Genomic DNA, 24,576 nt, shown 5'->3' on the forward strand with positions numbered 1-24,576 from the left:
AGTTTAAGTTCTTCACTGAATAAATATATAAATAAAATAGACTATCTATACATATATATAACACATAATTAATTCAAATTAATTTATTCATCATACGTAACATTATTTAAGGTTTAAAAAAGTATTGTGTTGGCCCCTTATTCCTAATCAGTTAGGCCCAGTGGCGGATCCAGGGGGGTTCCGGGGGTTGGAACCCCCCTTTTTTTGACGATCAATGCATTTGAATGGGGACATATAGTTGGAACCCCCCCCCCCCCTTTTTATATGGCTGGATCTGCCCCTGAGGCCATAACCCCCAAAATCAATCACAACCTTCCTTTTTTATTATGGAACCTTGTGGAACAGTTTCTTCATAGAGATCCATACACTTATACACAAGTTATTGTCCTATAAAACAAGAAAAATGCTTGTTTTTGGACCCCTATTCCTAAACAGATACGGCAATAACCCCCAAAATCAATCACAACCTTCCTTTTGTGGTATGGAACCTTGTTGTACAATTCGTATAGATCCATTCACTTATACTCAAGTTATTGTCTGTAAACCAGAAAAAAACTAAAAAATTTTGCTCTGGATACCATACCTTATTTTGGTCATAAACAAGGTTTCGTTCAAATTTCATAAAATTCCATGTAGTAGGTTTGACAAAGTTATTGATGTCTAAAAAATACATTAACCACAGACTGAACCTAAATGTTGACGCCGCCGACGCCGACGACGGAATCTAGGATCGCTATGTCTCGCTTTTGCGAAATAATTTCGCAGGTTCGACAAAAATAGAAGTCACAGGACATGTTTGCTTGATACATAACACAATAGGTAATTCCTTTATAAAAGTAAGGTAATCTGAGTTATATGGCAAAATTGATAAAGATTGGATCATACACAAAATGTTTTGTATTTTTTTAAAAACAGTCAAAATTATTAAAACTGTATTTTAAATATTTTACAAAACGAAAATGAAAGACCTCTCAACTGTTCACGAACAATCGTCAGTTTAATTGTCATTATTTCTATTTCACATTGGAAACTCTATACCAAAGTTTACCGAGTAAATAGACGATTTTTGTTCCCTGTTGGTAATTTTCCTTTTTTGGGCGTTGGTGTCCTTTTTGGTACATCCATAAGGTGTGGATATTTTCCTACTAGTTCGCTATGGACTACTGCTACTCAGAGGGTGTTTTACGACCTTGACTACCCATGAGGACGTGTCTGTAGCGACGTTTAAGATTTGAACGTACACTATGTATAACTGCTAAATTATTATGTCATGGTTTAGTAACCACAAATTTGAAATTTTGGCTGTACCAGTAGAAATCTTAGTACAGACGGGATATTATCACATTCTAATTTTGATGATGTTGTTAAACCCGCTACACTTTTTTATGCGCATATGTTCCCTAATTCAGTGTTAATCGTTGGTTGCTGTCTGTAATATTTGAAATGTTTCCCATTTTTTCATATCGGAACGTTTTATAGCTTACTTTAAGTTATGCGGTTTACTCATTGTTGAGGCCGTACGGTGACCAATAGTTGTAACAGTTTCATCCCTGTCCTTTGGTCTCTGGTCGCCGGATAGTTGTCTCATTAGAAATCATACATGTAACATGGGATGGCCATCTCCTAATGTTATATTGGAAAGATTTGGACGAATTATTATAGAGAATTTAGATTTGTAAATAATGACTAATTTATTTGATTATACATGTATTTTAAAATCACTTTTTGCCATATAAAATGGCTTTATCTGATGGAACCGTCAATCATGTCAGTACTCCGTTGGTCAAATGTAAAAACAAATGCTGTTACTACTTTCGATCTATCTTCAGTCTCTCCTCATACGTCTTCAACTGAGCTCTGAATCCATCATTAGGACGGATGGCAGGTCGCTTTTCTTTTACTAAAGTGTAAGCCTGAGTCAAACTCATGTCATGGGTTTTCATGAGATAGCCAATGATTATCGTGGAACACCTAGAAACACCAGCGTTACAATGAACCAATACACATCCGTCTCTCACACCTTCATCGATGAACTCGAATGCTTGATCAAAATAGGGAAGAATTTGCACTTCTGGCAGATCATTCACTTTAATGTCTTTATATTTGATCTTGTCCGGGTATTTATTTTGCACATAAGAAGCTAGGTTCAGTATATGGGTAACTTTGAACTTTTCCAACGTTGATAAGTCATGGGCTACATCCTGGGATCCTACAAAAAATATAGGTTTACTATTGTTCTATAAGTATGATTAAGCATTATGTGTGTGGTTTTAATTAATCATCATGTCTTTTACTCAGTGTTGATAAGATTATCTCTAAATTAACAATATAACAATAAATAGATGTGCATGGTGTGATTGACAACAAGACGATTATTCACCAAAGACCAAGGATGTAAATAACTACTGGTTCACATAGTATCGTTTGCGCTTGGGGCATGCACCCCCTTGTACTTACTTTTCCCTTTTTATGAACTACTGGGCCAAATTTAACCAAACTTGGCCACAATCATCATTTGGGTATCTAGTTTTACAAATGTGTCCGATGACCCTGACTGCCAACCAATGTGACCGACATGGCTAATCAGAGTGCTTGTGAGCACTGAAGGGTAAAGATTGCATGATTTGCAGTGGAAACTAAAAATTAAACATTGCAATGTAATAAGAATTGGAAGGCATTGCTATGAATTGGAGTTGTATCAACTACAATTATGTATAAAGGAAGATAACTCAAATTTTAACAAGAAATTATTGTAACAGGATGCTGTTTTGAAGTCTCCAAAACAAATTCCCTACAAGTATAAACACATACGGACTCTCCCTTTTATTCATCCAATTCAATAGAATTTTTTTTAATGTTGTATAAATTGAAAAAAAAACTGTTCAAGGTCAGACAAGGTCATAATTGACCATTGACCTTTTGACCTGAATTAGGCAATATGTTCCCATGGTCATTACTGAAGACCCCATGTGTCTATCACTAACTGTTCTCATGTTATGATCATTTAAAAAATAAAAAGTCCAAAAATCTCATAGGGTTCTATATATATTCCCCTCCCTTCTGTTGGTCCCTCAAATTACCCATTTATAAACCCCAGTGCACAAACAAAACCCTGATGGCACCACTAGAAATGTTAGTCTAAAATATTGTGGGACCCTAAGTAAATCTGACAAGCGGTTTTGGAGAACTGCTGCGAACAAGTGAAGTTCAAATTTGAAAAAGCGGCGGAAGAAGAAGAAGATTTTAAAACAAATACTAGATTCATGCACCATGCACAATTTATGTAATTTTCTTGACAAGTATATATCGTTATACACATACACATCAAAAAGTGAGCTTAATTTGCAGCAATGTCAAAAGATCACTAAATTTGTCACGGAACTACCTTTTTCCCTGTTTCATAGATTGATTTTGCAAGTAGGGCCTATAAAGTTGCTAAATCACATCTATAATGATCAGTATTGAATACACAATTAGGTGACAATTATCAGTGATTCACTTAAAGACTTTGTTAATTTCCTATTCTAACCTTATTAAAAATGTAATAAAATTTATATATTTTTATAACCAATTTAAACCGTATAAGGTATTTGCATATAGCATCTATCAGTCTCTGTTGTCTCTTTGACACATTCCCCATTTCCACTCTCAAATTATCTGATCTAGCATACCATTGACGTCGCACAAAATTATGTAAGTCAAAAGTTTGGTAGTTTGGTCAATTAAGATTGAAAAGAAGAGGCGGAGCTTCAAATCAAACTCCACCTTTGTTGTTAATTGTTTGTTGATCCTGACAGATGTCAATGTTAATATTAGTATATCAGTACTCATACCCGGAATTACATTCGCCCAAACTAAAGAGCAAATTTGACAAAACTTCTGAATTATTCGAAAATGTATTGGATTATTACATGCATGTTTCCAGGGTGCAATTACCATGCATTTCAGTGGTAAGTCGTCCACCAAATCATATAACAAACTAATGACCTCACTAATTGTAGCTACATCTGATGCCTTAGAAAATAATTGAAATTCAAATCTTTTAAAAAACAACCAGAGACATATAATACAACACAACTCTGAAACAACACAACACACAAATAAACAAATAACGTGTGACAAACAAACGGGTACAAGCTTTAAAACTTACCAATAATCAAATGATCAGATAAAATTTCTCCAACTTGTAAGTCATCTACTGTTGATGCCACAAACCCGTATGTTTTCCCTCCAACAAGCTCATGTGTTATCCGTCCATGAGAATCCCTTTTCTCGACTATCTGTAGTCCTGCAGTGGTTGTTATTTTTGTGTCTGTTTGTTTCAATTTTGTTTTGTCAAATGACTTAAGTGAATCAAGCAATGGGTTTGCCATCCTTCAACAGTAACACTCTAATGCAACAGTTTATAAATTCCCGGTTATAAGATTTCAAAAAGCAAGTCTGTACAATATCTGATTTAATCTAGATCTGGTTTAAACGGCTTTTAACATAATAATTACTATGTATCTAAATACATAGAGCTGACTGTGGTTAAACATTCCAGCATGATATTATAATAAGTCTACACAAACATTAAGCAATATTGACATTGTCACGTCTAAAAATAGCCGTTTTGAGTAACAATTCGGATTCATGTTTATCTTGACCGTGTTTGGCCAGGTTTTTGAATATTTGGTGGTTTTCCGGTTTATTTTCAACGTAGGACATCTGCAATATTTATAACTGTACGGTAAAGGAATTTACATGCATCATGCGTGGTACACAAATGATCAAATTTTTTCTTCTCACTATGTCGTGCTAATTTAAAATTTTAGCATTTCTTAATATAGCAATTCCTTGGATTGATCACATATGGTAACAAGCCACTTCGGCACCAAGACATTTCGGCACCTTTTCGGACATTTTCGATTTTGGTAGCAGTACCACAGGCACTTGTTTCTGTCAATGGGGAATTACTATCCACCTTGTGGTTTTTCGTACAAGTGTGGATAGTAAACCCCCCATTGACGGAAACAAATGCCTGTGGCTGTGAGCAGTACATTTCGGCACCAAGACGAATCTGCACCTCATCACTCTCTCTGGTGGGTCTCATTGGGGTCTAAGCGTGACCCGGGATTTCCATTTTTTGTAAGCATGACACGTGAAAGTCAAAATATTGTGCCGTGAAAACGGGAAATGAAGTCTAGCGAGACACGGGAAATTACAAAAAAAAATGAGAATTGCTTACGTACATAGTGTAAGCGGGATACAGGAGTCTGACAAAACAGTAAGCGGGATCCGGGATCAGAACATCCAATGAGACCCCCTCTCTGTATTTTCCTGTTTCCTGGATGAGTGCAAGTTCCTGACATTTGGGGATTTCCACTGTATTTGTGACGTCATGCAAAAGTATTTATCATCGCCAACGTCCTACAAAATGTACTTCAATAAAACTTAACTGAATATTTTTCATTGCATTTTCACTAATATCGGCTTGAATAAGAGAAGTTGTGTATGTTCTAGCATATTATTTATTTAAACATCTATTTCCACTTCTACTTATTTATTCCTCTCCTACAATTTCATTGAATTCTTGGGAAAATCCTTTCAGCAATGTTATTGACATCTCAAAAATGAGTCACCATCAATTTTTAGGTTATGTGGCCTCTTTTTCCTTTTTTTAAGGCCAAGAGTATTATTTTTTAAAGTCTGTATGTAAGCGGAATTTTTAAGATCAGAAAATTATTTGATCTATTTTGATAAAACAAAACCTGCCGAATATTGGCTCCTAAAAGTAATTTAATCCTATGCCATTGAATGCAAATTGTTTTGTCATAATTGTTTGTAGTTAGGGATTAATCAATATTTTATGTAAGTTTATAATAGTAAAAAATAATATTTTATTATTATGTCACATGACATATTGATTGACATACATTAGACATTAGACATTTTAGACATTTAATATTTTATCAGTTACCAATCATAGACCCCTGTCAGGCAAGATACACAAACATCATAATACAATATAATTATTATAAAACATGTAAGTTGTTAGTGAAAATACACAAAGAAATAAAGTAAAATTTGAGCAATATAGGTTATTATTACAGTATGAAGCATTTAGGAGGGTAGGAATGCCCTTTACCGTCAATTGTCAAATGGTAATTTTTTGGCTACCGTTAGCGTCAAATTGGATAAAATTTTACCGTGATTTGTCAAAATATTCTTATCGTGATTCATCAGAGGTCTCAAATAATTATCGTTACCGTTATTTTTGGAAAAAATTTAACGTGATTTTTTATAGTCAAAAAGAAAGTGTACATTTTATTGTCATGCACCCAAAATTACAGTTATTCGTCATGTAAGTACCCCAATTACCACCCTCATTTAGTGTAATGAGGTCAATTTTATAAATAAAAGAAAGAGAAAAAAAATGTATTAACAGGAAATAATAGAACCAGGAATATAGTTTCTCATGTTGTAGTAGTTCTCATGACCTGTGTACAGCAGCGAGGAAGTTTACATCACCACGATGCAAAGGTCATCAAAGGAAGGTCATTCAGAACCAGCTACAGATATATATATATTATGAGATTATCTATATTATACAATAAAATTAAAACATACATAGAACAATCAATACACAGCCATATCAATTTGGCTAATGAGACACATGGTACAAAATATATACATATTCTTAAAAAAATTCAACGATACTTTGAAATAATTTGAAATTCTATTTTTAAAACAAATAACTATGATTTAAGAGTATTTTGAACATGAATAAAAAGAAAGAAAAAATAAATAATATTTTGTAAAATATATTTACTTTACATTTATTTAAAACTGCAGACATATGTGAAAATATTAACGTTAAGATATCACAATAAACTAATTTAATAAATGTGAATAAACAAAATTAATTAAAATAATTTATTCATGGTTAAAAATTTATGTAAACAATCTACGTCACAAAAAAAACGTATAAATACTTTTACATAAAAATGGCTGAATTTTGAAGCAGTTCATGATTTGAATAAATTTTAAATCAGCTTTCAAAATTTTCGAAACTATTAAAAGGTTGTGAACATTCTGAGTAGAGGTCAAATTTAAGTCATTATATAAAGAACAGTTCAGTAAAAAATGATTCTCAGTTTCAACACAATTGTCAGAACAATAATTACACAATCGATCTTCAACAAGTATTGGCGGCCTGGTGTACATGTATCTGCCCGTCTCAATAGCTAACAAGAGCACGAAACAGGGCCATTACAAGTCGATACGACCGTGGAATAATTTTTGAAAAGTATGGTTCCATGGAACAGTTGTTTTTACTTTTTATAATGAGTTTTTTAACAAAATTTTATATAAATTTCCCAATAAATATCAAAAGTGTACAGCTTGTGTTTGCAGCTTAGGTTATTGTTTGAACCCCCAATTCTAAATGACAACAAACTAACAAAATACCTGTACACTATATTTTATTATTTTGAAATTACAAGCTTTAACTTAAAGTGCTTGCAAGCCATATTGAGTAAAAGCCCAGAACATCATAGAATTGTCAACACTTTTAGAATTGCCAGACGAATATAAGAACTTAAGATATAATAGTAATATTTACATGATGACAATTTTTGTCTTGCCTTGACGGAGTCAAAAAGCGAGACATAGGTATGCTGTTTCCGGCGGCGTCAACAATGTATTAGTTTGTGATTAGGTCTAGTTCATGGTGAACCACTAGTGGTAGGTCAATGCTATTTGGTATGCAGTTGTATTAGCATTGGTACATCTCATTATCATGGAGATTATTTGGCCCCGCCCCCTGATTCAATGTCTATTGACTTTGAAACTTTTGCTAAGTTAACATGTATTAGTTTGTGATTAGGTCAGTTCAAGGGGAACCATTAGTGGTAGGCTAATGTTAATTGGTGTTCAGTTGTATAAGCATTAGCACATCTCATTTCCAAGGCGAATATTTGGTCTATTTTCTTTGAAACTTTTGCTTAGTTTACATGTATTAGTTTGTGATTAGATCAGCTTAAGATGAACTGCTAATGTTTAGTCAATGATATTTGGTATGCAAATTTATTGGCATTTGCAAGTATTGTTTCCATGGAGATTATATAGCCCCACCCCTGATCATGGTTCATTGACTTTGAGACTTTTACATAGTTTACAAGTTAATGTTTGTGTTTAGGTTTGTTTAAAGGGAACGACTTATAATAAGTCAATGGTATTTGGTATGCAGTTGTATTAGCATTGGCACATCTCATTTCATGGAGATTGTTTGGCCATGTACCTTCAGTCATGGTTCATCAACTTTGAATATTTGCATAACTTACATGTTAAAGTATTGCTATATTAATTTCAACATTTGCATTATCAAAATTACAAAATGGCGAGACATATCTCTGTGATAACAGTTTATTTTATATTTATTATAATGTAAATGTTCACGACAGAACGGATGAGTGCTCAAAAAAGAGAGAAAAAATACAAAGCATTTGCTTTTACTGACCCTGGGAATTATATTGTCACTGTATTATGTCCCAGACTAATAATAACACCAAATTTTCAAATAGAAGACATGTATTAAATCTTAAGAAAACCTAAATCAGTATCAGGCCACTGTGGCAACAGAAGTAGTTGTTAATAATAGGGTCTAAAAACTTAACAATGGAATATAAACATACATGTTTAACCCCACCACATTCTGTATGTGCCTGTCCCAAGTCAGGAGCCTGTAATTCAGTGGTTGTCGATTGTTGCTGTATATCATATTTGTTTTGGTTCATTATTTTGTACATAAATCAGGCCGTTAGTTTTCATGTTTGAATTGTTTTCATTTGTCATTTCAGGGCCTTTTATAGCTGACTATACGGTAGGGTTTTACTCATTGTTGAAGGCCTACAGTGACCTATAGTTGTAAATTTCTGTGTCATTTGGTCTCTTGTGGAGGGTTGTCTCATTGGCAATCATACCACATCTTCTTATTTTTATAGTAGCTTTATGTGGTGCCGATTTGTCTTGATTCCAAACTGTCTTTCAGGATGCTGAAATGTCTATCATGGATGTCAAATTGTCCATGTTGGATATGTCTCGGTGCCGAACTGTGTCTAGAATTCGACCAGATATGGGTCATTTTAAAAAAATGTTGAATTTTTAGTACACCTATGCTAATTTTTCTGTTTTTAAAGGAAAATGCAGTTGTAAGTGTTTAAATGAAAGTTTGTATGTTTTATGAGTCATAACATCAATATTGAACACAATTTAGATCTATTTTGGTAAGATTAAGATATATATATTTTATTAAAGTCTGATTTTTGTGTAATTTGTGTGCTTACACACAGTGTCAGTGTTACACATTTCAAAAGATTTTTTATGTTTTCTGATTGACTTTAAATCTGCAAAATGAACTATTTTTTAACTTTAATGATAACTCTAACAAAAAAAATCACAGACTCAGTTTATTTTTTATTGTATGTGACATCTTTTCTTAAAACTAAATTCAATCTGTATACATGAAATACATAAAATAGAGAGTGGAAATGGGGAATGTGTCAAAGAGACAACAACCCGACCAAAGATAAAAAACACAGCCGAAGGCCACCAATGGGTCTTCAACACAGTGAGAATATCCCGCACCCAGAGGCGGACTTCAGCTGTCTATCCTGTTACTGCTACTAGATCAACCATTCAATTGTTTCTCCCTATGAATATGGAACTATTTAGTCATGTAAGTGATGATTTCAAATGCATTAAACATTCTTAAAATTGAACACAGCACATTTCTAGTATATCAGTGTAGAGAAAAGAAAATTCAGGACATTTAGTGAAACAAATAAGTGCATACCCTTTTATCCTGTCTTTGCTGTTACCAATAAAAAAAATCAATTACAATATTATTACAATATTATTATAAAAGTTCGATTACATGTTGGAAACCAAGACCACAGAAGAAAAAAGGTTATCACTGTGTGACAGGATTGCTTCCCTTCATTAGTAGATACTTAGTCAGCCGTAAGCGGTTGAACTAAAGAAGTACTTCTTTAGCTCAGTCGGTTAACGCGCTGCCTTGTAACACAGAGGTCCAGGGTTCGATTCCCGGTGGAGACGAGCAATTTTGTAAAGAAATTCATGCTCTCCGGTTACATTTGGCGCCCAACTAAAAAACCCATGGTAGTTAGAGAGGATTTCTAACTAGGGTATGTGTGTGAGAGTCATAATGGTATGATGACTCTTGAGGTGGGGGAAGTGTGACAGGATTGCTCCCCCTCATTAGTAGATACTTAGTCAGCCGTAAGCGGTTGAGCTAAGGAAGTACTTCTTTAGCTCAGTCGGTTAATGCGCTGCCTTGTAACACAGAGGTCCCGGGTTCGAGTCCTGGTGGAGACAAGCAATTTTGTAAAGAAATTCATGCTCTCCGGTTACAACTGCATACAAGCAAGGGAGTATTTATTTCACAACAGCATTCATAAATATAGACTTTGCCTATCCTGTTTCTATATATGATTACAGTAACAGAATAGACAATATTTGACTGAAATGTCTTCAAAAAGTATATAATTACATATATTTTTACACATAATGAAATGGCTGGTTATTTGAACTCATTTAAAGGTTACAAAGTTGTTATCTTTGCAGTTCAACACACACAAAATTCAATACTGCTATCAGCAACAGGATAGAACTTCATATGATGATATATCGTTAACATATGTTCCGCTGTTACCAAAAATAAAAATCACAAAAGTATTTAACAATATGTGAAGGAATTACTTAATGTTATGTTTATTAGAAAGAGAAAAAAATTATGAACATTAAGAATTGCTTTCTATAGACTAATGTTGCTGGTGGATATTTTTATAACCTTCGTAAACCTATTTTTAGAGGTATTTTTCTGTACACCATGGTTAATTGAACAATCTATCAACACTCAGAATGAAAATATAAAGAACTTTTGTTCTTGAAAACCACCTTATTGCCAATAAAAAAACAAGCTTTAAATTTTATCCAGAACTTTTCTAAATAGCCAAAAATTCCTTTTGAACATGGTAACAGGACAGATAAAATATTTTGCCACCTATCAAAAAATGTTTCTAAATATTCTTGTATGACATGAGTAAGATTGCATTTTTGTATATTTGTTCCAAAAATATTGTTTGTTTTGATTTGCTCACAAAGAGGGCTGCTTAAACTAGTAACTTTTATTCAATTTTGCAATTTCAAAATTCAACATTTTTTGAAAATAATCCATATATCTCATTCTGCTGCCTGTTTTAATATGGAAGCAAGACAACTCGCCCACAGACCATCTCCTTACTTTCTATCAACTCTCCCTACTAATGAAAAGGAGTTGAATGCAGCTGAATTTCTGCATGCCAACTTGCCCACTAAATAAAAGGAATCATATCCTGCTGAATTAAGACCTGCCAACTAGCCCCACTAATGAAAAGGAGTTAAATCCTGTTGAATAAAGACCTGCCAATTTTCCCTACCAATGAAAGAGAGTCAAATCCCTCTTACTTTAGGTCTACCAACTTGGCCCACTAGTGGGAAGGAGTCATATCCAGCTGATTAAAACCTGTCATCTTGCCCAACATGTGAAAAGGAGTCATATCATGTTGAATTAAGGTAGATGGGGAGGGGGGGGGGGGGGGGGGGTCTAAATTAAAATCCATAGAATTTTTTAATAATTTGTCAAAATGTAGTTTAAATTATACTTTTTTCAAAAATATAATAAAAAGTATGGGTCACCAGGCTTTTTTTCATGCTACAGGTTGTGCAAAATTGTCAGATTTTGTATAGATTATGCATGGAAAACCCAATTTTGTGTGATGAAAAGAAAACTACACCATAGAATTTTAAGATAAAATATGAGCAGATATCAATCATATTATTAGGGCTAAGAGAAAGAAAAAATGGGGTCACCGATTTAGTTTTCTTACTACATAATAAAATAGGTAAATTCACAACACATTCTAGTATAAAAGTTACTTTATATTCCACATAAGAAAATGCCTGTACCAAGTCAGGAATATGACAGTTGTTATCCATTCGTTTGATGTGTTTGAACTTTTGATTTTGCACAGTGGAAAAAAAAATGGGAAAAAAAATAGTCTGTAAAACACATAATTTTCTATATAAACATCAAAAGTCCTACACATGAATTACATATTACTCTCAAAATTTGCACATTTCATTAAAGATCTAGATTGATTGTTATCTGCTATTTCAAAATCCAAGATGGAGGAAGACACCCTAGCTAACTTAAGCAGCAGGATTAAACTCTTCATTGGTAGGTCTATAAATACAGTGGGATTAAATTCCTTTTATTAAGTGGTGTGAGTTTGCAGACTTATTTAGCAGGGTTTCATTATTTGTAGAAAGTTGGGGCAAGTTGTCATTTATAGATTAATATGAGTGTGGTGTTAACTGAAAGAGGACTAAGTTTACATCATTATTTTCATAATTCTTTTAAGTAATCAGGGTATCAATTTTGTGGGAATTTGTACGCTCAACAACATGGCAGTCTCCGTGAACAGGGGAACGTGCATTTGAATACAACTGTTGTAAAAAAGTTAACTATTTTGTATTTACATTTTTTACATTTACATTTAATCTTGGATGCAGCCAGTCACAAGTGCAATGGTGAACCAATGGAAATCATTACCAATTGGATCTGAAATACTGACAAGTACTTGATCTGCCGAGGGTGAAGAGGAGGGGCTAGATTGTAACCTTTGGCCATGAAGATGCAGTTTATTATGAGGCAGGTGCAACCTGATGGATTCCCTTAATCTATTGGTGCATGTTTGTTTTATTTATCATAATACTGTGTTGTAATCATACACAAATTGGGAGAAATCTTATGCATGTAAGCTATTTTTTACTTTTTGTTCATCCATGCACCTACCCAGTCTTTATGACCCTCATACAACACCTCCTAATTTAGCCTGTTCAAGTTCATGCTGGCCAGTAAATGATATTGATGATGATGGATGTCTGTTTAATGTCCAGCAGCAAATCAAAAGCATATTCAGGATGAGAACATGTTAATGTGATATGAATATTAACCCTGCTTTGTACTAGATCATCACGCTAAGCTGGATTTTTAAAGTGCTAAATCAGAAGGTAACTGTCCACATGAAGACATGTCAACCTACACAGCCACATTACTCAGACTCTGAGTCTACCAGTCTTTACTCTTACTGCTTAACACAGCATGCTTAGTGGAGAAGGAGCAAACACAAATTTTAAAGTTTTTGGTTTGACCCGGCTGGGGTTTGAATCCCATTACCTCTTGCACTAGAATTGATGATCCTATCTCAAGACCTCTGAGGCAGTCAATGATATTGAAAAATTATCTTAGTTTCCATTTTTTCTACAAACACATAAAAAAAAACCAAGCCACCCTTCATTACTTATCTTTACAGACATACAGTTTTATGATTTAAATATAAAGGATATTATAACATATATAATAATAAATGTACATTAATTTTATATTTATCGAAAATATTATGCTATTAGAATAAAGCATGAGAAACATAGAATTGGATTAAATTGTACAAAATACTTTTTCATAATTATATGTAACTAAAATGTGAAAAATGGTATATATGGTATTTCTATGGACCACATTCTCTTTGAGAAATATGGTTGATGACACCAAATACCATCAGACATGGTCACTTTATTACGCAAAATTAATATATGTCTGTTCCCTTCCTCTAGTCATAAAAAAAGGGTTGGTCATTCAGATTTTTTTGGACTTTAAAACTCCCAAGTCTGACCTGTTTTACACATCTACCAGTAACTTGTGCATGGTAAATCTAATTACAAATTTGACTGAATATTGCATAGGAAAAAAAAAAGAATTTTTCAATATTTCTTTGATAATTTGTTTTTTCAAGAAATTTCTAACCAATATTTCAATATTTTTTAAATCAATGACAATGATTGGGATTTTAAAAAAAAAACTGATCTTTTAAGCATCAGAGTTGAATTGCAGGGTAAAACAACATCTAAAATATAGGATTTATTTGTTCTTGTTAGGAAACAGGGCTATATAAAGTATTCATTCTTTTTGTTTGTTTGTTTGTATGTATTTTCATTCATCTGCACATTATATACACTCTTCTTCTTAAACCAAGGGACACTAGTCTCTGACCAGCATGATACATGTACATTTCTGAATACGTACGTCCTGAAATTGGTATCTGTTCTCGAACTTTAGTTTGCCTCAACCAAATGTTATGACTGTTATGAAACTTATACTCAATGCTTATATATATAACCACAAAACACAGACCAAATTTGTACAATGTGATTTTGTCATATTTTGTTTACATTTATTTATGTATTGTTTGTTTAGTTACAATGTAAATAAAAATTATGTAATCTGAACAACTGATAAAACATGGATGTTTCATTTTTGGACATAAAAGGTCATTTGAACTTTCTAATTTTAGCTAGGTCTATAGAATAGGGATAAAGTTGAACTGAATCATCCATGAAAGTCAACCTTAATATCTATACATTTTTTAAATCTCCGTTGAAATTCAGGTGAGCGAGGCATGCTTGATATTCTTTTACCAAATTACATTTTCTAAGGTTATCCTGTTTTAATTCAGTACATTTGTACTTTAATTCCAGTTATCTGGCTTGACAGTGAGCTGAATAGATAAAGTGCTGGTACATGTCATCACTTAGTATGAGATAGACTATCATAACGAAATAATGTTAGTGTGCACCAATATTCTTGCACATGGTAAGTTGTATTTAATTTTATGAAAAACTGTTTAAAAAATATCAGGAGCAATCTGTTTCAATAGCTGTTTCTAAATAAATGGAAAATTGACTTGATCGATTGCACGAACATCAGTTAAGTATGTTAGTTATTAGTTTTTGTGTAATATTTTATTAGTGTGATGTGTAATCTTAGAGCTTAATAGTGAGTTACTTATGATATTATTTACATTTGAAATAAATTGTAATTGAAATACCTTCACTGATTTACAATTACCATAAACTTAAAAGTCATATATGAGACGAGTTTCTTGTAATTATAATGTTATCGAAATGATTTAAACCAATGAATGCATATATAACTAAACTAAGTCCTGTATGCACGTTTTTTACATTTATCATGTTTAATAAGAACCTACAACTTATAAGTCGACCAATAATATTTCATTCAGTGATTGTTGATCGCACGCTAATTAACTTTCAAGTTTGTTGCCAAAGTTTACTGGATTGTGAAATTGATAAACAATCAACACAGAGCATGTTGAGTATGTGAAAAATAAATAAATTGATAGAGCCATGATGTTTTCCATGCATTCCCATTTGTTAAATACACTTTTCCTTAACAGTTGTTAAATGATTTGGTGTATATAATTTGTTCTTTGAGAATCAGTTATTACTATTTACCTTCAAGTGTACATTAGTTTACATATAATTATCACAGTTTTCCCTAGCATTTGCGCTGTGTGATGGCCGAAGTTCTAAAGAGAGGTCTGGTAGTTAAGGTCACTGCATATGGGGAAATATTGGTGAATTAAGAGTATGGGAAGACAATAATTAAATAGCAGTACATTTATGAATTTTTTTATTATGTAAAGGATTTTCTTTTACAATAAAGTCCACATGCACTTGTTTTATAGTAAAACTTAGACATTCAGTTTAAAAAAATATATTCATCTTTTTTTTTAAATTTGAAGTTTTATATGACTTTAACAGATTTTACTGTGGTTTTACTTTTTGAAATAGTTATTTCATATTTATTCAGAAGGGAAAAAAATTAAAGAATATTAATTGTCTCAGAAAATATAATGGACCATTAGGAAATGAGCAGCAGATTTTTACCACTCCTAAATGAGAGCCTTTTCTATATGATTATAAATTATGATATGTACTAGGCCATATTATATATATAATCTCTGACATAAGGAGATGTTGGAAGGGTACTTGCATGGAAAGAGACTATATAGTAATCCCATATCCTGCTATTCCTAATATATTACACTATCCCAACTGGGGCAGATCCAGGATTTTTTATTAAGGGGTGGGGGGGGGGCATAATTACCAATAATTAATACAAAAAATGTATAATATTGTGAAAAAACATGATTTTTTATATATTTTGGCAATCACCACCCTCTTGATCTGCCACTGCCAACATAAGTCTCATATTCTTTATTTTATTACCATCTGCTGATCAATTTGTCTTGCATTTCATTATAGACTAGCATGAATATATATATATATATATATATATTTTTTTTGTCTTTTTTTTCAGGATTTAAAAACAAGGAGGTTATTTTACAACTAAAGAATTTCATCTTTCCATAAGAAGAAAGTATTTCATATGTTTTCCTGCACTGAACAAAATGGGATAGCCAATTCGTAATGTGTTCACTTGGTTAAATGTAATACTTCAATTTTATATTGAAGTGCTGTGTTTATTGTTGTACTAAACACTTCTTGTTATTATTTGTTATTTGGTTAATTATGAATACTAATAAACAATATATACTCTGTTATATGTTATTTTTTTGTTAGAACTCTAAAATTCACTCACTATTAACATTCAGGTTGTTATTTTATGTGGTCTATGCGGTCAATACTCTTGTTAATTCATGTTTTACCTTAACACAATACAATGTATTGTATGTCTCTGGTCATATCAAAAGGTATAGTGACTTCTTGATATATTAATTGTTACTTATGTTGTTAAGATTTGATATTTATGAAGTGCTTCCATTGTTAATATCAAGTTATAGTGACTTCTAGTCTAGGTGCTCTGCAATTATTTCTACATAATTATTTTTGCCAAATAATTTACATATGATAACATTTGGTTCATTTATAATCATGTTAATACTTTGTGCTAAAACATTAATGTATTAAGAAAAGTTGTTTGGTGGTAATTGTTAACCTTGGGGAAAGTTTTATTCTGTCCATGTTTATTCAGAAACTTTTTTGAGTGAAGTATTGAATTATTTATCAATAATTACATATTAAAGTGTTCATTTTTTGTTTTGCCTTTGACATTATGACTAGTGGAAGCAAGACTTAGGCCTGCTGTTTCTGGTGTTAGTGGTATCAGTTGTTAAAGGTAGTGATTAGCTTACAGGACATATCTATATATGTGTTCATATTTTATTAAATATGAATTAGTTGTTAATACTCATTTACAATAATACTATATGTAATTATTAAATGTATATAGAAGTACATTGAATACTTGTTAATTGTATTTTAATGGAGGTCTTTATCTAGTCAAAAAACTTTTTTTTACTGATTTCAGTCATTTCTTTATACAGTTTGAGGAAATTGACTATATTAATGTTATAAACAATAGTTGTGATTTATTGTACTCATACATTTTGTTGTTGTTGTAATTTGTTTGTAGGAGGATATTATTGTTTATTTTTTTCAAAAATTTTACATTATCAGCATTAAATTGACAACAATTAATTGAATTCTTAAAAGTCGTCAACATAATTAGCATTAGTAATAAAACGTCAATTACAATAATGCATTAATTCATTGTTTTCACTTTAAATTATTGTTAATTTAAAAAAAAAATTGAATTTAAGAGGATTTACAGCTTAAAAATTATATATTGTAACAAGATCTAGTCTTAGTCTGCCTATTGGACCATGTATACCTTTTAGGGTAATTACTTGACAATTTATTTATTAAATGTTACAAGAACTAGTCAGTTGACAATTATTATTGTTGTTATTTAAATATAATACTGAGTTAATTTATTTGTTTTTGTGTGTGTATTTATCTTAGTTTTCAATGTATGAGTATTTTTATTACTGGTCATTAATATTGTAACCTTTTTTTACAGTTAACCTTTTGATGTAAATGGGGTTTACTTTTTACATGTAATTTGTTTTGTAAAGTGAGTCTTTAACACAACAATGATTTATATCATGTAAGATAGAAGTTTTACTCAGTCTTGACTTTATCATACTTATTTAGACTGGTTTCAGTATTTATAGCAATTATAGGAACTGTAACTTAACCTTAAATGATGTTTGGTTTATGTACACCATGGTCAAGGTTTCCAATTAATCCAAAGCAGTTCAATTTTAGACTTTCTGTCATGCTTTTCACAATGTTATTTTTCCTTTTCTTCATCAATTATGTAAATGAACTGCCATCAATATTATCTTTACCACAAGAAACTGAATCAATGAGAACACTGTATAAGGACTGTATAGTACATAAAGAAGAAGTCATGGGACATATCACTTTTACTGTTTTCACTTCATTTGATTATATTGAATCAAAGTTCATAGCAAATCAAAATGCTTTAAAGAACTGGAAGGCTATCGAAGGTGTCAAAAACTTTGTTCTTTTTACAAACTGTAGTAGAGCACGTAAACTTGGTAAATCAATGAATTTTGTAGTACTACCAGTTATGGATTCAGCAATCGAGGGAGTTCCTGTCTTAAAATCAATGTACTTGAAGGTTTTAGCCTTGTACCCTACATCATATATAATGTTTTCTAATGCTGATATAATGTATGAAATTGATTTGATGGAAACAGTCAGATTTGTGAACAGTTTTGTACAGGATGAAGGATTAGCAAGGAAACCTGTACTAATTGTTGGAAAGCGAACAAACTTGGACATTGACAGTGGCAAAAATGAATCATGGAAAAGTCTGATTAAAAAATCTGCTACATTAGGAACAAAGTTTAATGCTGATGCACTGGATTATTTCATCGTTGATAGAAAGTTTCCTTGGAAGGCATTTCCGAAGTTGGTAATTGGACGTGTTGGTTATGACAACTGGATTGTAGCATTTTCTCGTTATAAGAACTTCACAGTAGTAGATGCGACAGGTTCGATATTGGCAGTACATCAAACTATCAATGGTGCAAACTTTGAAGGATTCTCACACCATCATTTCTCATACAACCGTGACTTAATAGCAGAATCACTGCCTTCATATCAGTATGCATTATGGGGTAGGACAGAATGTTGTTACTTAGCAACTGGCCATGACAGTTGTGGTCAGCTGTATGTCAAAAACAGAACTTTAGTGCCACCATATTGTTTTCATCATAACTTTCTACATGATATTAAAAAGCTTTTCAAGACACTGTTCGGGTTAGGATGTACATGATGTTTAATTAGGCTTTTCAGCACAATTCATAATTAGTTAATTTATTAAATGTCCGTCACCAACAGGTTGTCCCTTATATACAAACTATATTTTTTCATATAGTTTGGTGCAAAATCAATTTTCATCACAATCGTATCTAGTGTTTATTATTTTTACTGATTTCAGGTATTTATTTATACAGTTTTAGGGAATTGACTATATTGATTAATATATTATTTAAACAATTGTTGTGATATTTTGTACCCATACATATCTGTTCATACATTTTTATGTTTTGATTGATTTTGCTTGTTTTAATTTATTTTGCTTGTTGATGTAATCAATAGAGGGCAGTTTTGTTTATTCTTTTTATAAATACATATAGTTGATATGTTACCTTGATTGGGTAGTTGTTAATTTAGTTAATTATTTATTACTTTACATACCATTATATAATAATAGATGTTCTCTTTTAGGAGTGATGTATTTACTGCAATAAGCAATCTTGTTATTTGAAATTGAATTCTGTCTTGTTAAATGAATTGAGATTACTTGTTTGTGTCTTTTGTTAACTTAATTTAGAGATTATTTTTTGTTTCTTTTGTTAACTGAATTTTGAGATAATTTTTTGTTTCTTTTGTTAACTAAAATTTTGATAACTTTTTAACTGAAATTTAAAAAAAAAAATAATACTCAATATACCATTTGCCAGATAGCTTTCTGACATGGTAGGATTATTTATCATCATATTCTTTTCACTCACCAAACTATACAGTCATATTGATTTGACAACTTTTGCAATAGAAATGGTACTTTAACCATTTTTTTTTATTATTATTACATAATGACATCTTTTAAATGCAACTTCTTTGAGACTTTTTGACAAAAAGATTTCATACTTACACATACATAGGATTGTTTATCAGTATGTTTTGGTTGACCATACTCTGTTGTCATTTTGATTTGACAATTTTGTAGGAGTATGGGGACTTTGACCATTTTTGTCCCTTGCTGCAATGCATTGTGGGGGATATAGAAAACCTGGTTTGAATCCTGTATCTGTTTGTCAGGTTTTGTAAGCACTCTCACAATTCATTTCTTGCCAGATTTTCATAAAACTTATATCAAATGTTTTAATCAGCAATGTCTTGGATGGAAAGGAAAATCATTGCTAATCAATTATTTTTAAAGAAGTAATGTCACTTAGAAATGTTACATTGCATTTTAAGTGCTCTCAAGCTTACCTTTCTAGTAAGATTTTTATGATATTCATACTGAAAGTTTATATCAGCTATGTCCTGGAAAAGTTCAGAAGTCAGTGCGGATCAACTATTTTTATAGGAATTATGTCACTTTGAATTATAATTAAAAAATAGCTTTGTCACCACTCTCAAACCTACATATCTTGGCCGATTTAGGAATTTGTATAAGCAAGGTCTTGGACGCGTTTGATAATCAGCACTTGTAAGCTATATTTCACAGTAATCCTTGGTAGTCAAAATTATAGGGCAAATTGTGTGGTTTATAGTGACTTCAAGGCAAGGTTTCTTAAGGATATCTATGAAAAAGTTTAAAAGAATCAAGAAAAAACTATATTGGAAGTATTGCCCTTGAACATAAAATATAAATATGGGTATCAGTGGTGGACATTAGAATGCTGTTCTTTTGTTACACTACATAATGACACCTTGTGTCCACAACTCTGAGACCATCTGACAGAAAGCTTTCATACTTGTTTGTAATCATGTGTAATTCACCATGCTATACCATTATTTTTATATGACAGTTTTTACGGGAGTTGTTGGACTTTCACCATTTTTAGCTCACCTGGCCCAAAGGATAAAGTGAGCTTTTCTCATCACTTTGCGTCTGTTGTCCGTTAACTTTTACTAAAATCTTCTCCTCTGAAACTACTAAGCTAAATTTAACCAAACTTTTCAACTATCATCATTTGGGTATCTAGTTTAAAAGTTGTGCAGATCAGCAAGACAAGATGTACAAAAAAATCCACATTGCCGAAATAATCCAAAAACTTATTGGAGTTAATGCCCTTTAATGATGATTTTTACCATTTTTGTCTTATATCTTAAAAATAATAAAAGATAGATGGAAACTTCTAAAGTCAAAATTAGCAGCAAGACAAGATCTACAAACAAGTCGACACTATTTTGGAGTTATTGCTCTTTAATGACAATTTTTAGAGATATTGCCTATCAAAGTAAAATCTTGAAAACTATAATGGATAGATAGACACTTAACATAGCAAAACTGATCAGCAAGACAAGATGTGTATTGTCTCTGATTTGACTATTCTTGCTTCAGTTACAGAAAGTACCTATAAATTCACTGAAAAAATTTCTAAATATGTTGTCTTCCCCTTTGTTATGTCTATTGAGTGGCTTTCACCTATATAAAAATTTGGTAGGCCCATGACTGTTACAAAAGAAAGGAGAAATAGAACTTTATTTTTAGTGATATTTTGAACAATGTTGTAGTGCTTACTTTGAATAAATGTGTATCCTGTTTTAACATTATGTTTATTGATGTATAGTTTATTGTCATGATAAACTGATACAATTCTTTGTCATCATTTAAGGTTGTATTCTGTATTCTGTGATTGGTGCTAAATTAAGGTTCAAGCAAATATGTATGTTATTTATATTTGAGATATATGCATTTGTTTTTTTATACAGCCAATCATTTTGTACCATTCTTCCTACCAAACAGATAACACCAGCTAAGTTAATTATTCCCATTTCATTAATGTAACATTGGCGTTGATACCATGGTACATGTCCTTTATTTTTTCATGATACTAATGAATTAGTTGATTTCTATAACATATTCTTTGGTAATTTACCTTAAGTTGTAAAGTAATTTGAATTTGAAAATAATAATCACTTTTTGTGATGGAGTTTTAAAGTTGATTTGTCTAAATAACTGTCTTTTCCAGATATATCAGCTACATATGGTTCTGTTTTTGCCATACATGCATTGCAAAAACATTAAAAGAATCCCTGAAATTCTAAGTTTAATAAAAATCAGGTAAGAGTAAAGATCGTTGATTTTTTTTAGCTTACCTGGCCCTTAAGTGAGCTTTTCTCATCACTTGGCGTCCGTCGTCGTCGTCCATTGTTGTTAACTTTTACAAAAATCTTCTTCTCTGAAACTACTGAGACAAATTTTACCAAACTTGGCCACAATCATCATTAGGGTATGTAGTTTAAAAATTGTGTCCGATGACCCCGCCTGCCAACCAACATGGACGACATGGCTAAAAATAGAACATAGGGGTAAAATGCAGTTTTTGGCTTTTATTTCTGAAACTAAAGCATTTAGAGCAAATCTGATTCGGGTAAAAATGTTTATCAGGTTAAGATCTATCTGCAGTGAAATTTGCAGACGAATCAGACAACCTGTTGTTGGGTTGCTGCTCCTGAATTGGTAATTTTAAGGAAATTCTGCAGTTTTTGGTTATTATCTTGAATATTATTATAGATAGAGATAAACTGTAAACAGCAATAATGTTCAGCAAAGTAACATCTACAAATAAGTCAACATGACAAAAATTGTCAATTGACCCCTTAAGGAGTTATTGTCCTTTAAAGTCATTTTCTGCATTTTTTAGGTGATTTTTGTAAACTTTTTCAAAAATCTTCTGCTTTTAATTTAACTTCTGGGCCAAATTAAACCAAACTTGGCCTCAATCATCATTAGTGTATCTTATACTATTTATTATGATTTTAACCCTATTAAACATGATTTCCAAAACCACAGTAGATGCAGGTGAGCGACACAGGCTCTTGAGAGCCTCTAGTTTATTTTAAGAACAGGTTCAAATCAATCATGTAGAAATTAAGCTTAACAATGAAAAATTGTTCATGCTTTATAGCAGTTCATTTGACTATATCAAATTCCTATATATATTTTTTTTTAAAGTGTCAGATTTTTGCAACAAAAATGATATCCATAAATCAAATGGTTAGCCCATACTTTGGATCACTATTATAACATTGAAAAAGTTTTTTTTTTTGGAAATGTGATATACAAATTGTTTTTAACACCAATTCAAAAAAATCACAATATTGACAAGAAAAAAATGTCCTTTGAACAATGCTACAGAATACAAAAAAATCTCCTTGAATGAATATTTTTATCTGTAAATTTATACCTGATTTTATTGATAAATATTACATAAAACTTGTAAGCTTAGACTTTAAGATCATTCCTATACAGAATTTGATGTATACCCCACATTTACTTTTATTCTGATCCTTTACCTAGCTGGTTATATCTGTTGACAGTTGGAAATTAGTACGGAGTTTGAGAACTGGAATAATTTCAGATGATTGCAATGGGATGTATGTTATTGTTCATTAAACTGGGTAATGATGTTAAAGTTGAATTTTGTTTGTTAATTATTGGCATATATATATATATAATACATATTTCAATTGCAATAGGGAACATATTTATACTACTAAAATAAGGAGGTCCAATTTGTTAGCAGGCATGACGTAAAAACGACAAATCAAATAATTCAACTTTATACATAACTAATATAGGACAATGGTGTTGATAAAAAATTACACCACTCCAGGCCCTTTTGTTTTCCATATGATTAATATTATCAATAATTAACAAGTTCCGGGTCGAATCCGATACCGATACCAAATAGTAAATGTATGTATGTTCTGTATCTCTCTCCTTTAATAGGACCACCACCATGGGTTATGGTGTAAAGGAGGACATTTAACAAACTGTATCGGTACAGATTTAATGTGAGCATTTGCCTACCCAGTTCCCCAGCCTGGCCATGACGGGTCTTACTACCAGAAAGTTAACCGTCCCCAAAACAATAAATACAATGCAATAAAACATACGAACACACAATCACCTGATTCACTCATCCTCAATATATAAAAAATGTAAAACATAGAGACAATTATATACAAAATAAGGGATAAGATCACCCTGGATGCCACACAAATGCCATGGCAACGAATGGGAAACGACATACTTGGATTCCAAAATATGCCACATGTAGTTTCCGGTTGTAGTAAGAAGACCAGGAAGAATTCACACAGAAAGATTTTGAAAGCAGAGAAAATTGTGCACCTTATAATCAGCATAAATTTATCTCTCAGATGCCTATACGAATACTACGAATACTAAAAATAAGGCGTAGGTACTTTAATTCAGTCATGGACGTGTTCTAGTTATAATATATAAAAATAAGGAGGTTTGGTATAATTGCCAATGAGATAACTATCCACCTGAGACCAAGGAAAGTATATGTAAACAGCTATAGGTCACCATACATCCTTCGACAGTGATCAAAACCCAAGCCATATATTACAAGCTTTTGACTTGGGACTGGTACATAAAGAATGTGGTAGGGTTAAACATGTTTCTGAGCTTTCAACCCTCCTGTTAACTTGGATAGTGGTGAAACAGCACAA

General features: G+C 31.9%; 2 protein-coding genes across 2 annotated transcripts; one reads left to right on the forward strand and one right to left on the reverse strand.

Annotated features, from left to right (window-relative positions):
• Positions 1-1,666: 1,666 nt before the first annotated feature.
• Positions 1,667-4,718, reverse strand: LOC127730593 (dual specificity protein phosphatase 19-like). Its single transcript, XM_052239056.1, has 2 exons — positions 4,151-4,718; positions 1,667-2,209 (listed from the first exon to the last, which is right to left on the reverse strand). Exons 1-2 carry the CDS (start codon positions 4,371-4,373, stop codon positions 1,809-1,811), a joined length of 624 nt encoding a protein of 207 aa, XP_052095016.1. The 5' UTR covers positions 4,374-4,718; the 3' UTR covers positions 1,667-1,808.
• Positions 4,719-11,646: 6,928 nt separating this feature from the next.
• Positions 11,647-23,519, forward strand: LOC127730591 (uncharacterized). Its single transcript, XM_052239054.1, has 3 exons — positions 11,647-12,859; positions 14,641-14,755; positions 16,286-23,519. The coding sequence occupies exon 3, from the start codon at positions 18,032-18,034 to the stop codon at positions 19,133-19,135; it is 1,104 nt and encodes a 367-aa protein (XP_052095014.1). The 5' UTR covers positions 11,647-12,859; positions 14,641-14,755; positions 16,286-18,031; the 3' UTR covers positions 19,136-23,519.
• Positions 23,520-24,576: the final 1,057 nt, after the last annotated feature.

Source organism: Mytilus californianus, unplaced genomic scaffold (assembly GCF_021869535.1).
Source record: "Mytilus californianus isolate M0D057914Y unplaced genomic scaffold, xbMytCali1.0.p SCAF_2, whole genome shotgun sequence".
Lineage (NCBI taxonomy): Eukaryota > Metazoa > Mollusca > Bivalvia > Mytilida > Mytilidae > Mytilus > Mytilus californianus.